Source organism: Molossus molossus, unplaced genomic scaffold, assembly GCF_014108415.1.
Source record: "Molossus molossus isolate mMolMol1 unplaced genomic scaffold, mMolMol1.p scaffold_m16_p_10, whole genome shotgun sequence".
NCBI lineage: Eukaryota > Metazoa > Chordata > Mammalia > Chiroptera > Molossidae > Molossus > Molossus molossus.
This window is the reverse complement of record NW_023425345.1, coordinates 42625564-42646777: the sequence shown is the minus strand read 5'-3', so window position 1 is coordinate 42646777 and position 21214 is coordinate 42625564. Positions and strand designations below refer to the sequence as shown.

General features: G+C 35.3%; 1 protein-coding gene across 1 annotated transcript in view; it reads right to left on the bottom strand.

Annotated features, from left to right (window-relative positions):
* CUNH12orf40 (chromosome unknown C12orf40 homolog) overlaps window positions 1-19135 on the bottom strand; it is a 62875-nt gene extending 43740 nt beyond the window's left edge. Inside the window, 7 exon segments of the mRNA XM_036251515.1 lie at window positions 484-573; window positions 575-697; window positions 1842-1890; window positions 2268-2400; window positions 4583-4721; window positions 9397-9436; window positions 19062-19135. Coding sequence (XP_036107408.1) covers window positions 484-573; window positions 575-697; window positions 1842-1890; window positions 2268-2400; window positions 4583-4721; window positions 9397-9436; window positions 19062-19135 — 648 coding nt within the window.
* Between the last annotated feature and the right edge of the window lie 2079 nt (window positions 19136-21214).

The window sequence follows — 21214 nt, the reverse complement described above, 5'->3', positions numbered from 1 at the left end:
AATTTTATAACAGGATGATGACTTCAAAGATTTTTTTTTTTTTTTAATCCTCACCCGAGGACATTTTTTTCGATATTTTGTTCAGATAGAGTGGGAGGAAGAGAGAGAGAGAGAAACATCGACGTGAAAGCGACACATCGAGTGGTTGCCACCCACACGACCCAACCAGGGCCGGGGACAAACTGCAACCAAGGTACGTGCCCTTAGCAGGGACCGAACCCGGGTCTCTCCGGACCGCAGGTCGACGCTCTAACCGCTGAGCCAAACCGGCCAGGGCGATGACTTCAAAGATTTTTAAAGACCATTCCAGTTTTTGGATTTGTAATCTTGTACAGAGCAGAGAATTATGGTTTTTGTCCTAAGAGGAATTATTATACTTAATTTTATCCCCTAATTTGGCTATATCTACAGTAATTCACAATTAATATTTTTTAATTTATAAAAGAAGAAAGACTGCCATAAAAATATAATGATATAAAATACTAAGAACTAATGATTCAAAGATATCTGCTCATTCAGCTTTTTTTCATATGCAACTTTCTGAGGACCAGATGCTATTCTGGGGATGACATTTTGTTTTTTTAATATGTCTGTTATAAGATAATTCTGCTGAAACAGATGATGGAGTGAAACTGAAGTTTTGTATTCTTTTGAACTGAGGTTGGAAAATTCTATGTGAGTCCATGACTTGTAAAGACTATTGCAAAGAAGATACAATCATGTGAATTTCCAAAACATATAAACTAGAGAAAAGTAAAAATAGAGGTAAATAGGTCATGTATGGGTTGCAGAAAAGTCCCAAGGAAAGGCAAGTCATCAGTAACTGACAGGACTTGATTAAAACAAGAGAAGTTCTTATCTAAGCCTGTACTTAAGAGTTCCTACCAAGCGACCATGACCATTACCAACTAGTCATTTCTATCTGCCTTTCTCACCTTTGGTCCCCCCCACCCTAAAATTCCATTCCTGCTTGTCATCTCCTAATGATAGGATATCTGTGTTTCTAACCCACAAATTCAGGTGAAAAGATTTCCAAGATATTTTAGTATTATTGCTATTTTCTTTTTGATATAGTTTAACTTTGGCAATTCAAAAAAATAAAAGAATAATATGGTACTGGACCTTAAATTTCAGGCTTTAATCACAATTTATGCATTTTCTATGATTGAAATATTTTCTGGAAAAATCATTTGCAATACTTCCAAAGAAAAATAATCTCATGATCAATATAAATTTTGCACATCAAAATTTGATATAAAATAAAGCAATCTGGTCACTATACCTGATGAAATAAATTGCCAATTATCACATGATCCCAAAGTAGGAATCCCCCAATGAATTATCCTTTGCAATCCATCAGTAACAAACAGAATCAAATGTTATGTACATATATGTCTTATCTACATTACCAGAACTCCAAAGGGTTTCTCATAAACAATCATCTAATATTTTTATGGTATTGGTTCCTTACATTAAAAACTTCTAAAATAATACTTTTAAAGACTATAAACATTTTTTTAAAAATTTTTTCTTTATTGATTTTAGAGAGAGAGGGAGAGAGAGACAGAAACATCAATAAGAGAGAACATCGACTGGCTGCCTCCTGCATTCTCCCCCCTGGGGATTGGACCCACAATGTGGGCATGTGCCCTGAATGGGGATTGAACCAGCGACCTCTTGGTGTATGGGTCAATGCTCAACCACTAAGCCACACCAGCCATGCTGTAAACATTTTTTTAAAAGGGTAACTAACTTTTCCTGATGTTCAAAAAATTATGTTATTTGGTAGCATGCCACAATTATTAAAATAACTTATAAAAAATAATTTTTTTAATTCTCACCTGAACTGGGCCCAGTTCTTCCTTGCTGCCTAGTCTCTGATAGTGTATACTAATGAAAATAAATAGAGATAGCAATAAAATTGGCTGTCTTTTTATATATGTTTTAAAATTCATACTATTCTATACAAATACACAAAAACATACAAAACTCTAACTAAATCCTTCCAGGAACATACCATTAATGAATTTCATAAAAATTACACTATTATTAGAGAGATATTTTTATAATATGGAAAGTCAAACTATGCATACAAAACACCTAGTATGAACATTAGGTCATTGACAAAGGTCTTAATAGTTTAATAATACAGCAAAACACATCTGGAGGTAGAAGAATAGGCCCTTTATCCACTTTCCAATGAATAAAACAGTGTCAACAATGATCCATTTAAATACCTAATAATATATAACCTGGCTAAAACATACTTGCTTTCTAAATCATCAATGCAGAGGTTAGATGGTACTGAGGGAGGCGACATTGGAAGTTCTAAGTCATGCTTTCTTAGAGGCATTTTTATGCCTCTATTCATGTCCACATGGATTGGTTTTCTCACAGTTTCTGTAACAAAAAAATTATAATTTAAAAATAAGAATGGGTGATAAAATCTTTTAAAAGCATTGTTTGATAAATCATGTTCATTAAATAAATACACATTTAGAAATTTACTAAAACCATCTATATTCTATATATATTAAAAATATATATTATATATATCTATATTAAAAATTTCATTACACTACTATCATAGATAATTCAAATCTTTTTCTTCAGCTTACATATTCCTCATAAAAGGAGTTCTAATTCAGTTCTACTGTTTTTTTTTCTTCCAAGCCTTCCCTGACCCCCAGACTATATGAGATGCTATGTTATATACTGCCATAGTACTACATATGTTCTCTAGTATAGCACTTACCATAGTTTACTGTACTTGATTAACTCTATCTCCTCACCAGATTTTTAAACTGTATAGAAGCAGACACCTGGTCTCTCCTTATGAAAGATACCACTATTTTGTTTGTTCAGTACTTTTAACTACTCTCCTGTTCTGGGAAATGCTTTTCACAAATGCATAGATAATATAGTTCTAGAAGAGACTTTCTATCTTCCTATAACATCCAAAATATTAATATATAAAGAACTCATATAACTCACCAACAACAACAAAAATAAGCAATCTAGTTTTTAAAATGGGCAGAGGAACTGAAAAGACATTTTTCCAAAAAAGACATACAAATGGCCAACAGTAACATGAAAAGAAGCTCACTGTCACTAATCCTTGGAGGAAATGTAAATCAAAACCACAAGATATAACCTCATATCTGTTAGAATGACTATCATCAAAAAGACAAGAGATAACAAGTGTTGGCAAGGATATGAAGAAAAAGGAACTCTTGTGTATTTTTGGTGGGAATGTAAACTGGTACACAGCCACTATGAAGGGCAATATGGAGGTTTCTCAAAAAATTAAAAGTAGAACCACCATATGATTCAGCAATCCCACTTGTGGGTATCTGTCCAAAGGAAATGACAACAGGATGTCAAAATGATATCTGCATTCCCAGATTTAGTGCAACATTATTCACCATAGCCAATATATGGAAACAACCTCAGTGTCCATTGACAATGGAATATTCTTCAACCATGAAAAAGAAGGAAATCCTTCCATTTGTGACAACATGAATAAACCTTAAAGGCATTGTGCTAAATGAAGTAAGCCAGACAAAGGCAAATATATATGGTATCACTTATCTGTGAAATATAAAATATTAAAAAAAAAGTAAAAGTCAAATACAAAGAACAAAAAAGTGATTGCCAGGGACTGGGGACTGAGGAGTAGTAGAAACAGGGAGAGTTAGTAAGAGTACAAACTTTCACCTATAAGCTGAATAAGGTCTGAGAATCTAATATATATGTGGCAACTATAGTTGATAACACTGTATTATACAGATGAGGGGGGGAAAAGTAAATACATCAAACCGATTTACAAAATATTTTATTCCTAAAGTCTATGGGTAATGTATTTACTAAAGTATAACTAAATGTACTTGTATAAACTGTCATCTATGAAAGCAGAAACAAAAATGGCAGAAAACAGAAAAGATAAGACACTAACAATACTATGATCAATTTCTATCCCTCCTTGATGAACTGTCTTATTTCTTAAGCTCTCATTTTAGAACTTATCTTAAAAATTAAGTATCAGACACAAGTTCCCTTGAGAAAGAAAAAATACTCTGATTAAACTTTTTTTTACTTGAAAAATCAAAGTGCAGGTCAAAATGAACTTTATTCTGAAGAAATAGACTACTATAGTTAACATCTCACGAATACATAAGAAATTATTCAAGTTGTGAGATAGAAAACTAATCACTGAGGCAAAAATATTTTCAGCTACTCCTTTTAAACACATTCTCTGAGTAGCATAAGATAGTAAAGATTCTCCCTGCCCTTTAGCTAAACTTTGATAACCATCTGCTTAGACAGAATAATAACTGAAACAACTGAAAAAAATCATACCTTATAAAATTAATTTTACATAACATATAACCTAAAAATAAATGGATGAAACAACAAAAGATTTTAAGAAAAATTAGCAAGGCTTCTAATTTAAGAGGACAATCAAGTTTTAAAATTAATTTATTTTCCACATCCATTGAGCTTTATAATTAAAAACTTATTAGACAACTAAATGCTATGATCACATCAGAGTCAAAACAAAATGCTATTCAGAATTACTCACCAAGTGTTCTCTTCTGGCAAGAGATCTGATTTACCACATATAGGTTAAGAAGGTCTAAACTGACAGTGGAATTTTTGACAGGGGATAAAACTCCCAGTAATTTCATTTTTGATTTGAACCTTTTCTTTTCAAAATATTCCTAAAACAATTTTAAAAATGTAAAAGTTATTGTAGCAACCATAAGGTTTCAGGCAGAATAATAAAAATAACAAAAGGCAATAATGCTAAATTAAATAATTTAATTGATTTTTTATATTTTTGTGACACCTCTGTTATATGTTTACATATAAATAAAATTCAATCATGATGACTTGTAATTTGTCTCAAGACTCAAAATTTCATAACCAGTTATAATATTTATTTTGTTCAATGTAATGCCTTTAAAACAGAACTTGATAAAGCCGTTCCCAGGTATCAAATATTAAAAGTTACATAAATGTAGATAGTTTTTTGTAAAAATCTGATAGAACAAATCTAACAAGCTAAAACTTAGTTTTCTACAAGGTATGCTATCCTGCAGATATAAAAAGTCTTGAAGATACTAAGGCACAACTAAGGACCATTAAAAGTCAACTGAAATGAAAAGAGGGAAGAAAAAGAAGCCACGTGAGAACTAATCTCCTGACAAAGCCAATTTAATCCCCTTGGTTATTCCTTCATGTCTTCCATATTTTTTTAAACCAGACTTGTACATAGTTATCCTTTTTCATTCAGTATTTATTTATTTTTCTTGGTTGTTTGAACTATAATTACTTTCTTATCTTCATTCTTTTTCTTTCAGATTACACCCTTAATTTACCTAGTTCAAAAGCATTTATTTATTTGTTTAAAATCCATTTACTGAGCAACTGTTATATATACTAAAAACAATTTGTGAAAAGATCTTTTCTTCCATTAAATAACTCACAATACAATGCCATAAACATGGATTATAAATGTGAGGTATCAAAAGGAAAGTCCAAGATGACAAAAATTTAATGCAAAAGAAGTATCACTTTTCCAAGAAGTTAAGACTTTTTCACCTTAACATTTCAGAATATTGTTAATTATAACAAACTTTTAATATTGTGAAATACTTGTAAGACCAGCCCTGGCCAGTTTGGCTCAGCGGTTGCAGCCTCAGCCTGAGGACCAGAGAGTCCCAGGTTTCGTTCCCGCTTGCAGCATGTACCAAAAAAAAATACTTGTAACACCTGTAAGAGACTTGCCAGCTATCAAGCAAAAAAGTAAATGTCATGTTGTTATGCAAAATTAATCCTAGATAAAAAGAATATGTTTACATTTCTTTTGAAAGATTTGTAACCCCAACTTGGATTTAAATATCTTCAAAAAGATCACACTATATAGTTCAACAATGAAATGACAGGACCTTTAGGATGTAAATATGTTCCCTCCTTGAAAAAATTACTATGGCTCTTATAATTGATGGTGTCTTGAAATTAAGATGTTAATTCCAGCCCAGTTGATATGACTTGGTTGAGCATCATCCTATGCACCAGAAGATCATCAGCTCTATTCCTGGCCATGGCACATGCCCAAGTTGCGGGCTCAACCCCCAGCAGGGGGAGTGCAGAAGGCAGCCAATAGATGTTGTTATCTCATGGATGTTTCCATCTCTCCCTCTCCCTTCCTCTCTCTGAAATCAATAAAAACAGAAAATAATAATAAATAAATAAAATAGATGTGTAAAGTTTCTTCTCTAATTGCTGTATTTCATAATAAAATATTTTTTAAAAGATGTTAATTCCAAGTATGATAGGAGATGGTATAGGATCTTTAGGAAGGATATGTAAACTATGGGTAGGTAGGGTGGGAGTAGGCAGAAGGAAAGCTGGAGAGGAAAGGTTTTCCGGAAAATTATTTCCAAGATAGAGGATGTGTAACTTATCGAGAGGATGGGAATACACATAAGATTCCAGGAATAAGGAAAAACAGTAAAAGGCTATCTACTCCAGGGGATACTTCTGAAGAGGTTGGACCTTTTTCCTAGCCATCATGATAGCCTCTAATGTTTGCATTCCTAGAAAGAACCTTTTACCTGACAAGGTTAGGCTTAATTTTTCTATCAGGTTTCACTTAGTAGAAAATATTTAGAAGATAATTAGAAAACTTACAGAAAATAAACAATCAAATTTAAAGTGAAAATAGCCATCTAACAGGAGCAGCTATGGAAACAAATAAAATCTGGAGAATGTGTCAAAGGAAGCAAGGGAAGAGCTTGTTTTAAGATGAAGGGAATGGGTAGTTCCCCAAGTGGAGACTGTCTATTTCATGAAATGTTTAATGAAGTTTGTTTGTATTATAAAAAAGGATAAAAGGAATGACAAACAGTACAGGAGATGACGGCATATTAAACTAAATTGGACTGAAAAAATATCCTTGAAATGGAACAACATGAAATTCAATTTCGACATTAGCAAGAGCTGTAGAGTGGAGTGGGCTGAAAAGCGAATAGGAAATACCAGGGAAGGGGCATAGCAAGGAAGGGAAAGGACCCAGAGGGGGCTTTACTTGTTTCAAGTAGGGAACCAAAATGCAAATAGAAAGCCTCTGGTTGACAGGCAATGGTAGAAGACACAGAGAGGAAAGAGGTAACTGAGGTTCCTGACAAGGCAGAAGTGGAATCCAGATCACAGTTAGAGAGACCTTCCTTTGACAAAAGGAAACTACTTCTATCATTATATGTAACAGGGAAAGAGAAGATGGGTGAAGACATGAGATAGTTTACAGAATTGATGGTAGAAATTGAGATAATTCTCATGTTATAGCTTCTATTTCCTCTGAAATATGAGACAAGGTCATCTAACGAGTATGAAGGGATAAAGAATAGGGTCGGGCAACAAGTTTAGAGAGGCAAAGGAAGATGTGAAATTTTCAAAGAATAGGAAAGTAACATGACTAGCGAACAACACTTGGGGAAAGGGCCATCTGTCTTTCCCTTTCTTATAGTCAAAAGAATGATCCAAATAGCATAAAATTGTTTTTTTAAAATAGTCTAGGGACAGATTACATTCACAGTATATTTATTATTGAGTGCCCATGTTATTGCTAGACACAGTTCTCGGCACAGGATATAAAGAATGAACAACACTAGTGAGATCCCTGTTCTCATTAATGGATGGGAAGAACACAGAAGGAAAAAAAATAAAGGTAAACCAGATTATGAAAAGAATGATGAATAAAAGAGGGTACAAGAGAGTGGGTACTGGAGGGCAGAAAGCTATTTAGATGTAGTGATTAGGAAAAGCCTATCTAAGAGGAGATACTTGAGCTGAGACACAATTATTGATAAGGCAGACATGCAAATATCTTAAGGGAGAATATTATAGAAGAAAAGAAGAGTAACAGAAAGAAGGGTGTGTGGCTGAAATACAATGAACAATAAGGCAACCAGTAAAAAATGAGGTCAGAGAAGTAGGAAGGGTGCAGATTCTTCAGTTCCTTGTAGGCTATGGTTACATCAGATTTTACTCTCTAAAAGCAATGAAAAGCAATAGAAGCTTTTAAACCAGGGGTTGATAAATTGTGATTTGTGCTTTTAAGAAATCATAGTAACCACTGTGTGAAGACCAAGCTACAAAGGCATAAAATCTAAAGGACAGCATTAATTAAAAATAACAGCCACAGCCCTGGCCAGTCTGGTTCAGTGATTAGAGCGTCAGCCCACAGATCAAAGAGTCTCGGGTTTGAGTGTGGTCAAGGGCATGTACCTCGGTTGCAGTTCATCCCTGGTCAGGGTCATGCAGGAAGCAACCAGTCAATGTGTCTCTTTCACATCAATGTTTCTCTCTCTCTTCTCTCCCTCCCACTCTATCTGAAGATAAATGGAAAAATATCCTTGGGAGAGGATTAAAAATAATAATAATAATAGCCATAGAGTACACATATGACTGACAAAGAGTTCCCAAATATGTAAAGTCACAATAAAAAAAAAAAAAGATAAACAACCAAATAAAAAAATACTTGGAAAAGCACATCACAAAAGAGGAAACCTGAATGAAGAAAGTCAACTTCATTAGTAATCAAGGAAATACTATATTTAGGAGGTATCATTTCACTGAGTTACCAACTATCCTGCTTTCAGTCATCACTTTCTTGGTTTTCTCTAAATTTTCCTACCTTTGAACATATTTTTGTCTGTTTTGGAACTTTCAGTAAATGGAATCTTACTGCCTGTATTCTATGAGTTGCTTTGTTTATTCAGCTTTATGTTTTTAAGATTCATCTAGTTTAATTACATGTCATTAATATAGCTTCACTGTTGTACCATTAATTGGGTATGCCACAATTTGACCACTCTACTGCTAATGGACATTTGGATGGTCACATTCCCTGCCCCCTCCCTGCCATTTCCTTCCTCTCTTTCTCCTTTTCTCCTTCTCTCCCTTTCTCTCTCATTTGCTATATAACAACAACCATCCAAAGAAGTTTGTACATGTCTCAAAGTGAACATCACTATGTAATACAATCAATGTAATTTTTAAAAAAACTTTTAAAAAGTAGGATACAGGTTATAAGGCAATTATATTATTCTAAGCAACAAATGACAATGATTTGAATCAGTTTGCTGACAAGTAGTGAGAAGTGATTAGACTTGGGTATATTTTGGAACTAGAATGACAAGAATCAACAATGATCCTGGAATCTCTGCCTGAGCAAAACAGGGGGCAAATCAAGCTATCTACAGAGATGGAGCCGACTAAAGGAAGATGGTCTTCCAATCCCATTTAGATGAATTTATAAGCTGGGAAAAAATGCTTCAAAAGACCACTTTTCTCATAAAGCTGACACAAATAAAAATACATTTTCTTTACCTTTTGCTTTCTCTTTTCCTGCTTGTTCAGAACCCTGGTCCTAAAAAGAGAAGGATAAAAAAATATAACAAAGAAGTGTTCACAAACAATTGTCACTTCAGCTGAATTGACGACCTGGAATTACAACTAAAAGTACATTGATTAAAAATTTTTTTTAAAGTGTGGTGATCATTATTTTCTGAAAAGAAACCATGAAAATGTTCTTAAAATATTTATAGTATATAATGTTCCACATAATTTTCTTAGACAATTCAAGAATAAAACAGATTCTAGACCTATGATAAATAATTAAGCATAAAATGTCTGAATTATAAAATCAAGGCAAAAGCAAAAAGAAATCAATGATTAGAAAAGATGTATCACTGAAATATTTTCATCTGGTAACAATATTCTTGGTCAACACTGCTATTTCCTTCGCCTTTCTATGTATTTAATATTATACTAAAATCAATAGGGAATAAAGAGAATATCAAAATCTATATGTAGGATCTAAAGAAATGTTAAATGTAACATTAGAGCAACTTCAGTTACATTAATATATCCGTTATTTGTATTTGAAATCCTGTATCTTCATTTAAAAATAGCTAGTCATTATGGACATCTTTTATATCTAAGATCTTTGTGCCAATCACTGCATTGAATCACAATGACAGTGCAGTATTTAAGGGTTATAAAATATTTGCTCTATTAATAATAGTAGAATGCTATAAAACATTCATGACAATAAGCAAACCTGCACAAAATGTATTTTGAGCATACATGAAACTCAGGTCTCAAATTCAATATCTGTGCAAAAATTTTAAGTAAAATGACAAAATGTGTCTTAGCTATATGTAATAAAATAAAAATAATAATTGCTAATGAGTACCATGTCTTGCACCATTTTGGATTCATCAAAAACTTTATATGTATAAGCTCACTTAATTATCACAGCAATTCTATAAGATGGGTTCTTTTTTTTTAATTCTCACCCAAGGATACTTTTCCATCCATCTTCAGACAGAGTGGGAGGAAGGGAGGGAGGGAGGGAGGCAGAGAAATGATGTGAAAGAGACACAGCAACTGGTTGCCTCCCACATGACCCCAACCAGGGCCAGGGACCGAACCACAACCGAGGTATGTGCCCTTGACTGGAATCGAACCTGCAACTCTTTGGCCCACAGCCCGACACTCTAACCACTGAGCCAAATCGGCCAGGGCAGTAGGTTCTATTTTTATCCCCATTTTATTGATGAAGAAACTAAGACACAGAGAGGTTAAATAACTTGTCCACAGTCACAACACTAAGTGGTAGAGTCCAGATTCAAACCCAAGAATTCTAAGTCTGAAGTTTTTAACCAGTGTAGTATACTGCTTTCTAAATATGTGAACTTTGAATATATAAAGCTGTTCCTTTTTTCAAATAATTTTCATAAGCTACATGAATATGACAGTTACTGAATACCTCCAGACCCTGCCCTAACTGAACTTTTTCTCTTATTTCCTAATGGCTGTGTCGTAATTGACCATTTTGAGCTCACTGCTCAAAGAATCTGGTATATTTAGCTCCATGTAGCATCATAAGTGTACTATTGGCATTCAAACTTTAGAAAAGAAAAAGAAAATAAATTTATTTCATTGACTCATCAAATGCTAAGTCTAGAGTGGACCTTAGCATTTAGTTTATTCTCCATCATTTTAAAACTTATAAAACTTAGGTATAGAAAGCAAAGTGATTTTTCAAAGTTCAGAAATATAAGAAGTATAATAGAGCCAGCAATAATATTAATCCAGATTATAAGGAGATAACAAATATCAATTATATAAGCAGTCCCCACATTATAAAGCTCAGTAGAATGAGAAACATGTCAAAGTCTAAATAGAGTCTTCATTGATACATAAATCAAGTGACTTAATTCCAGGATGATTTTCCATTGTCCAGGACACTTCTATGGCTCTCACCAAATTCTATATACTACATAACCCCCATTCCTATAAGCAAAAAATAAAATAAAAAATTAACTGGGAATTCAAGACCAATTGCCAGATGAACCTACTAGTCACTAGACCACAGTAAAGGGGAAAAGGATCCGAAATTGTAAGTTAAAGGGAATGTCTTGTTTTTTAATTTTATTATTATTTTAATCCTCACCCAAGGATATTTTTCCATTAATTTTTAGATAGAATGGAAGGGGGGGGGGGGAGAGAGAGAGAGAACCATCGATGTGAGAGACACCTCAATTGGTTGCCTCCTGCAGGACCCTGACAGGTGCCAGGGATCAAACCTGCAACCCAGGTACATGCCCTTGACCGGGAAATCAAACCCATAACCCTTTGGTCTACAGGCTAATGCTCTAACCACTGAACCAAACCAGCCAGGGCAAAGGTAATTTCTTAGAACATTCTAACTTATTATTATGGCAACCAATGCTACTAAGTCATACTATATGTCTAAATGTTTTATTGAATATAGTTACTTTCAATTACCTGCACTAAAAATGGAGACTTTGTTAGTTAGGATTATATTTTATTTAGTCATTTGTTTACAAATGAAACTACAGGATTTCAAAATTAACATCCTTGCCCATGAGCTTCTTATATACACCAGAAAAAGTTTTAACCTATGTTTTACTTTGTTCTGCTGGGCTTTATCCAAATGAACCTTTATGAGCCAGCTGCCATCCAGTTTCACGCAAATTCTCTTGCCCCCAGTTTCACTTGGGAAAACCAACCCCTCCAGGATCACATTGTACAGGGCTGTCAGGGTGCAGCTCCTGGAATGTTTCTGCTTAGTTTTTGTATGGCTTTTTCAAGTTGGCTTAGGCAGAATTCTCCTCTGAGCAATAAAGACCTGCTTTCCACTGAAATTTTTCTCCAATTTGCTTATTAGCGAGACTTCAATTTTCTGAAAAGGTTTCAGTTGAAGAACAGGAACAAAAATTATAATAGCTTTCCAACTGCCACCAACTTCAATTTCCTTGGCTGCTGTTATATGCAGCTCCTGAAGCTGGTCTACAGGCTAATGCTCTAACCACTGAACCAAACCAGCCAGGGCAAAGGTAATTTCTTAGAACATTCTAACTTATTATTATGGCAACCATAATAGGTTCGAGTTCATCTCCAGCTCAAAGGAGTCTAGGAGATGCCAGACTCGTGGAGGAATCAGGCAAATCACCCATTTCCCAACCTTACCCTCAAAAGGTTCTCTGTATACTACAAAAGCTGCTGCCAGAGATCCAGACTTATAATTCTAGCAGGTACTAGGGGATAGCTGCAATCCTCTCCAGAGACCGGGAAACTGCCCTCTCCTTCTAACCCACTCCAAATCACCAGTATATCCTCAGAAGGAGTTTATACCCACATTTGTTCCCCATCTTAACAGGTCACTGCATGCCCTGGCTCTGATAGCCAAAGGGGCTTCCTTCCAATCATGAAGACAACTGACTGTAGTCAAGAAAGAAACAATCCTTAACTGGCTATTGACCTAAGACAGCACAAAGAAATCAGGCAAAATTGCCCATCTCCCAGTATTTCCCCAAGAGACGTTTATCTGCTTACCTTAAAAGCTGTTGCGTAATGGCGAGGTTTCTAATATAGGAGGCATCTGGGGGCTGGCTATGATCTTCCTCAGAGACCAGGAAGCCTGAAGACACTTCTCAGGGCTTGTCCCTCCAGTCCACTCTAATAATTATACCAAGTTGCTAGTATGTCCCTAGGAGGAGCCTGTACACTTATCTTGTGCCACAGCTTTCACAACAGCCACCAGAAGGACAGGTCACCAGATCACCTGACTCCAACAACCAAGGGGGCTTACATTCATGGGTCCCACAGGAATGTATCAAAGAAAGAAATAGTTCTTAACGGGTACAGGAGCACCATCCAGACACTATACACTGGGTCCAGCCAAGAAGGATCAGGAAAAAAAAAAAAAAAAAAAGCTCATCTCCAGTTTTTTTCCTGGAAGGGTTTCAACTACATGCATAACCCAGCTGCTGCCTGAAGGTCAGGCTCCTGACCACTTAGCATCTAGGTGTTGACTGTGAACCTCCCCATTAGGACACTGATGGGTCTGACCACACCCTCAACTACTGAGAGACACTAAGAACAAAGAAGGAGGCTCAGACACTCAAAAAATCTGAAAGACAACTAGAAGCTAGGTCCAGGCTGATTGAGGAGGTTTATCTCCTATGTGAGACCATTCTGTCAAAACTGGGAGAGATGGCTGTTTTATCTAATGTTCAGAAACCAAAACTGAGGGTCAAGGTAAATAAAAAAACAAAGGAATATGTTCCAAACAAAAGCACAAGATAAATCTCCAGAAATAGGTCTTAATGAAATGGAAAAAGGTGATTCCAATGATGAGAGTTCAAAATAATGGTCATAAAGATGCTCACTGAGGTCAACATAGATATGCATAAACAAAGTACAAATTCAACAAAGATATAGAGAAATGTAAAAAAGTACCAAACAGAAATCATAGAGCTGAATAACACAATAATTGAACTGAAAAATTCAATAAAGAAGTTTAACAGCAGACTAGATCAATAAACTCAAAAGCAGGGCAGTGATATTCATCCAATCAAAGAGCAAAAGGGCAAAAGAATGAGAAATAAAAAAATAGCTTAAGGAACTTAAGGGAAACATCAAATAGACCAATAGACATATCATAAGGGTCCCCAAAAAAGGAGTGATAAAGGGGCAGTAAGCTATTCTAAGTAATGGCTGAAAACTTCCCTAATCTGAGAAAAGTAACAGACATCCAGGTTCAAGAAGCCCATAAAGAACCAAACAAGAGCAATCCAAAGATACAAACACCAAAACACATCATAAATACATTTTCAAAGTTAAGGACAAGAAGAGAATCTTAAAAGCTGCGAGAGAAAAGCAACTTACTACATACAAGAGAACCCCATAACCATAAGCAGCTTTTTCAGCAGGCCAGAGGGTGTGGCATAACATTCAAAGTGCTGAAAGAAAAACGTGCCAACCGAAAGTACTCTATCTGGCAAACTTGTCCTTCAGAATTGAGAGAGATAAACAGTTTTCTAGTCAAAAAAAGCTGAAGAAGTTCATCACCACGAGATCAGCCTTACCATAAGTGTTAAAAGGGAGTTCTTTTAAAGTGAAATTAAAGGATACTAATTAGTAACAGAAAAATGTATGAAAGTATAAAACTCACTTATAAAGGTAAACATATAGTTAAATCCAAAATACTCTAATGTAATGGTGATGGGTAAATCCCTTATAATTCTATTATGAAGGTTAAAAGACAAGATTACTAAAAATAACTATAACCACAATAATTTGATAATGGCTACCCAATGAAAATGATGCAAACTGTGACATCAAAATATAAAAGGTGGGAGTGAGAGAGCTTTGATATGGGTTTGAAGTTAGTTATTATCAGCTTCAAAAAAACTGTTACAAATATGTATGTAAGACTCATGGTAACTACAAAGTAAAAGCCTATGGTAGATAAACAGAAAGAGAAAGGAATCAGCCCTGGCCGGTTTTGCTCAGTGGTTAGAGCGTCGACCTGTGGTCCAGAGAGACCCGGGTTTGGTTCCCGCTAAGGGCACGTGCCTTGGTTGCAGTTTGTCCCTGGCCCTGGTTGGGTCGCATGGGTGGCAACCACTCGATGTGTCCCTTTCAAGTCAATGTTTCTCTCTCTCTCTCTCCCTCCCACTCTATCTGAACAAAATATTAAAAAGTGTCCTTGGGTGAAGATAAAAAAAAAAAAAAAAAAAAAGGAAAGAGAAAGGAATCAAAGCATAACAGTACAGAAAAATCATCAAATCACAAAGGAAGAGAGCAGGAGAAGAAGAAAGAAATAGAGGAATTACAAATCAACCAGAAAACAATTGACAAAATGGTGCCCTGCTAGTGTGGCTCAGTTGGTTGAGCATCGTCCCATGCACCAAGAGGTTACCAGTTTGATTCCTGGTCAGGCCACATACCTGGGTTGTGGGCTCGATCCCCAGGAAGGGGCATGCAGGAGGCAGCCAATTGATGTTTCTCTCTCACATCAATGTTTCTATTTCTCTCTTCCTCTCTCTCTAAAAAATCCATTTTAAAAAAAGAAAGAACAAGTAAAATCATCTTTAATTGCAGATAACATAACATTATAAATAGAAAACCCTAAAGATACCATCAAAAAAGTTAGAATAAATAAATTCAGTAAAGTTGCAGGATACAAAATCAATATACAATAATTAGCTGTGTTTTTTACACTAACAAGAGTCTATCAGAAAGAGAAATTAAGAAATAATCCCATTTACAATTGCAGCAAAAAGAAGGGAATACTTAAGAATAAATTTAACAAAGCAGGTTAAACATCTGTATACTGAAAACCAACAATAATTAATACTGTTAAAATGTCCAACAAGCCAAACAGAAAGACAAGTATCATATGATCTCACTTATTTGTGGAATATAATGAGCATAACAGTCTGAGGAATGGAGTAGTTCCAGAGATATGGAAGTGGGGTACAGACTGACAATCCCCAGAAGAGGGGGTGGTGGGGCAGAGATAAACACAGAACTTTTATGCATGTATGCATGAACAATGGACATGGACAACAAAGCTGGGGACAGGGCGGGGAGGAAGGGGGTGGGGGAAATCAGTAGGGGAAAAAGGAGAAACATTTGTAACAAAAATAAATTAATTAATTTTAAAAATAAAAATAAAATGTCCATACTACTCAAAGCAATCTGCAGATTCAGTCCAATCTCTATTAGAATTCCAATAGCATTTTTCACAGAAAAAGAACAAATCACCCAAAAATGTCTATGGAACCACAGAAAAAAGATCCTGAATAGCCAAGGCAATCTTGAGAAAGAAGAACAAAGCTGGAGGCATTACATTTCCTCATTTCAACCAATATTACAAAGCTATAGTAATCAAACAGAATGGTATTGGCATAAAAACAGACACACAGACCAACAAATCATAATAGAGAGCCCAGAAATAAGGTCATACATATAAGGTCAAATAACTTATGACAAAGGAACAAGAATATACAATGGGGAAAAGAGAGTCTCTTCAATAAATGGTGTTGGGAAAAACTAGACAGCCACATGCAAAAGAATAAAACTGGAACCCTACCTTACACACACACAAAAGTCAACTCAAAATGGTATAAGGACTTGAATGTAAGAACCTGAAATCATAAAATTCCTTTTAGAAAACACAGGGAGTAAGCGCCTTGTCACTGGTTTTAGCAATGATTTATTTGGATTTGACTCCAAAACAAAGTTAACAAAAGGAAAAATAAACAAGTGGGACTACGTAAAACTAAAAAGCTTCTGCGTAACAAAGAAAGCAATCAACAAAATGAAATGGAGAAAATATTTGCAAACCATTTATCTTATAAGAGGTTAATATCCACAATATATAAGGAATCTATACTACTTATTGCTACAAAGTAGGGGGGAAAAAAACACTCTACAAGTTTTCAGTTCTGGGAAGTAGGAATATAGATATGTTACATTATTCTTTGTTAAGAAAGAATAAAGTAAAATAGAGAGAAATACAGAGGTTAAGGGAGGGAAGAAAAAGAAAGAAGGGAAGAGGAGGGAGAGAGGGAAAAGACAGGACAGAAAGAATTAAAACCATGCTGACTGCAGGGCATTTTGCCTCTTGCTATACTTTGCAGTAAGGAAAGATAAGAAACTGCTAAAAAAAAAAAAAAATACTTTCTTTACAAAAAAATAAAAGACATAAAGGCAGTAAGGTTGTCAAAGAAATATCAAAAACAAGACTAATGTACATTTTACATGGAGTACACAGGAGATGCTGAAACCACATTAGGGATTAAATACTATAGGTGTCATATGCTTTACATGTTAGCCTTGAATTGTTCTTTTATGTTTCTTTTATTTTGTTTTTTAATTTGCTGCTAAATTTTTTTAGTGGCACGGTGCCAACCAAAATAAACTGTTTCCAGATTGTTAACCTCTTACGATAATATCTTAAGTTGTGATTAAAAGTGAAAAATGTAAATAAAATTAATAGAGCAATAACTAGCAAATGAAAAACAGTATTTTCTGGCTTGTGTTAGATTGAAATTGATATTAACCTTAAAACATCATACTCTAACATTTTAGCTAGCAGACTTATTAAGATTCAGGACAGTAACTAGCCTAGAAAACGTACTTACATTGGTTTTCCACAAAAGTAAAGAAGGTCTGTCTACCTGATGTGTTAGGAATAGTAATGATATATGTTAGAATGATATGGCTTTTAAGAAAATTCTTCTAATACAAGAAGAAAGTTTTTAAAGATGTATGAATTACAAAAGGTGAGGTGTTGAGAAAAAACACTCAAATCAATAAGGCAGAAATCCATCGACTGATCAGAATACAGAACCTAATTAAAGTTAAGTTCCAGGAGACCAAATTCTCATAGTATTTGAGAATAGTAACCCCCCCCCCCCCATTACATTGTTTTACAGTTACAGGCTATAATGATAAACATGAACAGCCATCTCCTGAGTCCCACAGTGGAAAATTTTAGAGTGTGAATGAAACCCCAATACAAATCTATTTTCGGGCTATAATTAAATCTTTAGAACTTCATTTTCAACAATTATAACTCACTAAAAGTTTCAAAAGCTGAATATGCCCTGGCTGATTTTGCTCAGTGGTTAGAGCATCAGCCCATGGACCTGAGAGTCCTGGGTTCGGGACTAACAATGGCAGATGCTAAATGTCAGTAAACATTTAACGCACAGGGTATAGGTTCATCGACTTCCTTGAAAAACAAAACATTAGTAGTTAACTTATCACTATGCTTTAATTTTCCTTTTTTGAGCTCCTTGTTGCCAAAAAAATACACATTACTAAACAATAAAAAAAGAAAATAGTTGTTGACAAAACCACTGCAGCAACAACATTCCTACTACTCTATGTATGCTCTCTGATAGGACTGATTAGTCTCCATTTCTTGCAAATATGTCACTACACCAAATCTCAAATTTTCCATGTTTCCTGTTGACCTCACCCCCAGGCATGGTGGTTATACAAATCTCTCAGACATTAGCTTGCAATGGTACAACTAGTTGTTGGTACAAGTGGCCAGCAGGGACAGCAGGACGAAATACTTCTCCCACCCAACCCAGTGTTTTACTTGTCTCTAACTGCTCAGATCCCAGCAAAGTTCATTTGACCAGCAAGTAACAGCTCTCTCTAAAGGGAGCTATTAGTTACTTTCCATCTGGAAAGGGTCAGGCCTGGATTATCGTTGGATGTCTTCAGATTTAACCACGTTAAAATGAAAACTGTCTTCACTGCACACATGGCTCATGCATTAATTCAGACTATAGCAAAGGTTAAAATAAAAAAATGGATGTATGCCCTGGCTGGTATGGGTCAGCAGTTAGAGCGTCAGCCTGCGGTCCAGAGAGACCCAGGTTTGGTTCCCGCTAAGGGCATGTACCTTGCAGTTTGTCCCCGGCCCTGGTTGGCCGTGCGGGTGGCAGCCACTCCATGTGTCCCTTTCACATCGATGTTTCTCTCTCTCTCTCTCGCTCCCTCCCACTCTGTCTGAACAAAAAATGGAAAAATGTCCTCTGGTGAGGATAAAAAAAAATGGATGTTCACTGAATCTACCTGGGCTCATTAAAATAGAACTCTTAATGGAAGTTAATATTCAGTTAAAAAACAAAACTTCCAAGACAAACACTAACCTGAGCATGCCACTAGAACCACAGGCATAAACCATGAATATCCCAGGCAAACTGGGATGATGTTCACTGTCCATTTAAGTAGTCTCCTCATTTAACAGATGAAGAAAGAGATGCATAAACAGAAGCTAATTTATTGTATGGAAAATTTACTGTCAAGTTAATCATGCTTAAGCTTCAGGATCTACACTTATGTATGCCCCTTCCAACTCCTATATATGATTTTGTAATCGCAATTTTGCATTTTTTTTTTCCATAAAGCGGGTTCCTCACAACCTGGAAGTGCCCATGTACAGAAAGGTTTAATAATTAACCCACTTCAAATAGCTCAGGATACCTAAAAAGTGAGTTAGGACTGGTGTTGATTTAATTTGGAGAACATAGTTTTACCAGAAAATGGAAAAATAACATTAATTTTCCCCCCAGCAGAATCCTAACTTATGTTACTATTTTGAAGTCTTTCCCTGCATTATTCCAACCTACATACCTCTAACATCACAGTCATACAATACCACTTCCATTGTCTTATTTTCAAAATTGAATGATACCTCAATAAATAACATCAAATTTTAACTTCTCATGTGCTTTCAACCTCACCATCAAGTAGGCACATATATACATTTTTAAATATTTAAATATAGTCTTATCTCCAACTACTATGTTTATTTTCTTCTTTGTTTTTTCCCCATTTGAACTTTGTTTTATCCTTGTTTCTGATTTGCTAAACCCTCAGCTAAAAACTATACTATGTTCTATTACTACTCACAGTATATTTTTTTTTAATCCTCACCCAAGGATATTTCCATTTATCTTCAGATAGAGTAGAAGCGGGCAGGGAGAGAAAGAGAGAGAAACATTGATGTGAGAGACTGAACCCCAACCTAGGTACGTGCCCTTGAACCAGACTGGAACCAGATGCTCTAACCACTGTGCCAAACCAGACTGTGCAAAAATATCCATTTTTTAAATCACATGTTTTGGCTCCCAGTCTTAAACATTGTCAAACTTATTAGTATATCATTTCCCCACCCACTCACCCAATAAACTATAATTTCTCACAAAGAAACTAAATTTCAATTACTTTGTACACTCACCTGGCACAGTGATTGGTGCTTAGCACTCAATAAATACTTTGCACAGGCAAACATTCTAGGCCTACATTTACAAATGCAAACACCTCCCACAGAATTTTATCTGTGTCTTTCTTATGATACTGGTTGCATTCATCAATACAAGTTATAAAAATAAACTTCCCCTAAATTAAAAGAAAAATCTTCTTATACTGCATGTATAGCGCTGTATTGATAGACTCATAATAGGTCTCATTCTGAATAACATAATGTGGCACAAAGAGTAGTTACATCTTTTTTTTTTTTTTTTTAATCCTCACCTGAGGACATTTTTCCATTTTTTGCACAGATAGAGTGGGAGGGAGAGAGAGGAAGAGAGAGGGAGAGAGAAACATCGACGTGAAAGAGACACATCGAGTGGCTGCCACCCGCACGACCAACCAGGGCCGGGGACAAACTGCAACCGAGGTACATGCCCTTAGCGGTAACCGAACCCAGGTCTCTCCAGACCGCAGGCCGATGCTCTAACCGCTGAGCCAACCGGCCAGGGCAAGAGTAGTTACATCTTTATAATCTCCTATCTCTTCCCTCTTCCTACCACTTTCATGTCTCAGGTGGCTATTAGTATGGTGAAACAAGTCACTGACCAATAAATAAGGAAAATAAAAGAGAACCTTCCCCAAAGTAAAAAGAAAAAAAAAATTAGTGTTTCTGCCTGTGCTTTTTAAAATTTACACCTCAGTCTGCTTAGGAAAATGCATGGTATCAGTGATGACTTGTAAAAAGTACAAAACAAAAATTAAAAGAGTTCTAGGTCAATGATTCCCAGACAAATAAAAATAATTTTTTAAATTGGTAATATTGACAAATGATTGATATTTTAATTTTCTCAAGAAAGGACTAAAAAAGGAGAGGGGCATTAAAAAAATTTTTTTTGAGTAAGAACAGACTTTTAGAACAAAGAAGAGACCATTAAATTGAAAAAAACTGACATTATCACTAATTAGCAAGTTTCAGGGCCAGTAGATTAGAAATAACTATCATAGATAAAGAAATTCGTTTCAGCTGAGACCAAATCTCTTTACC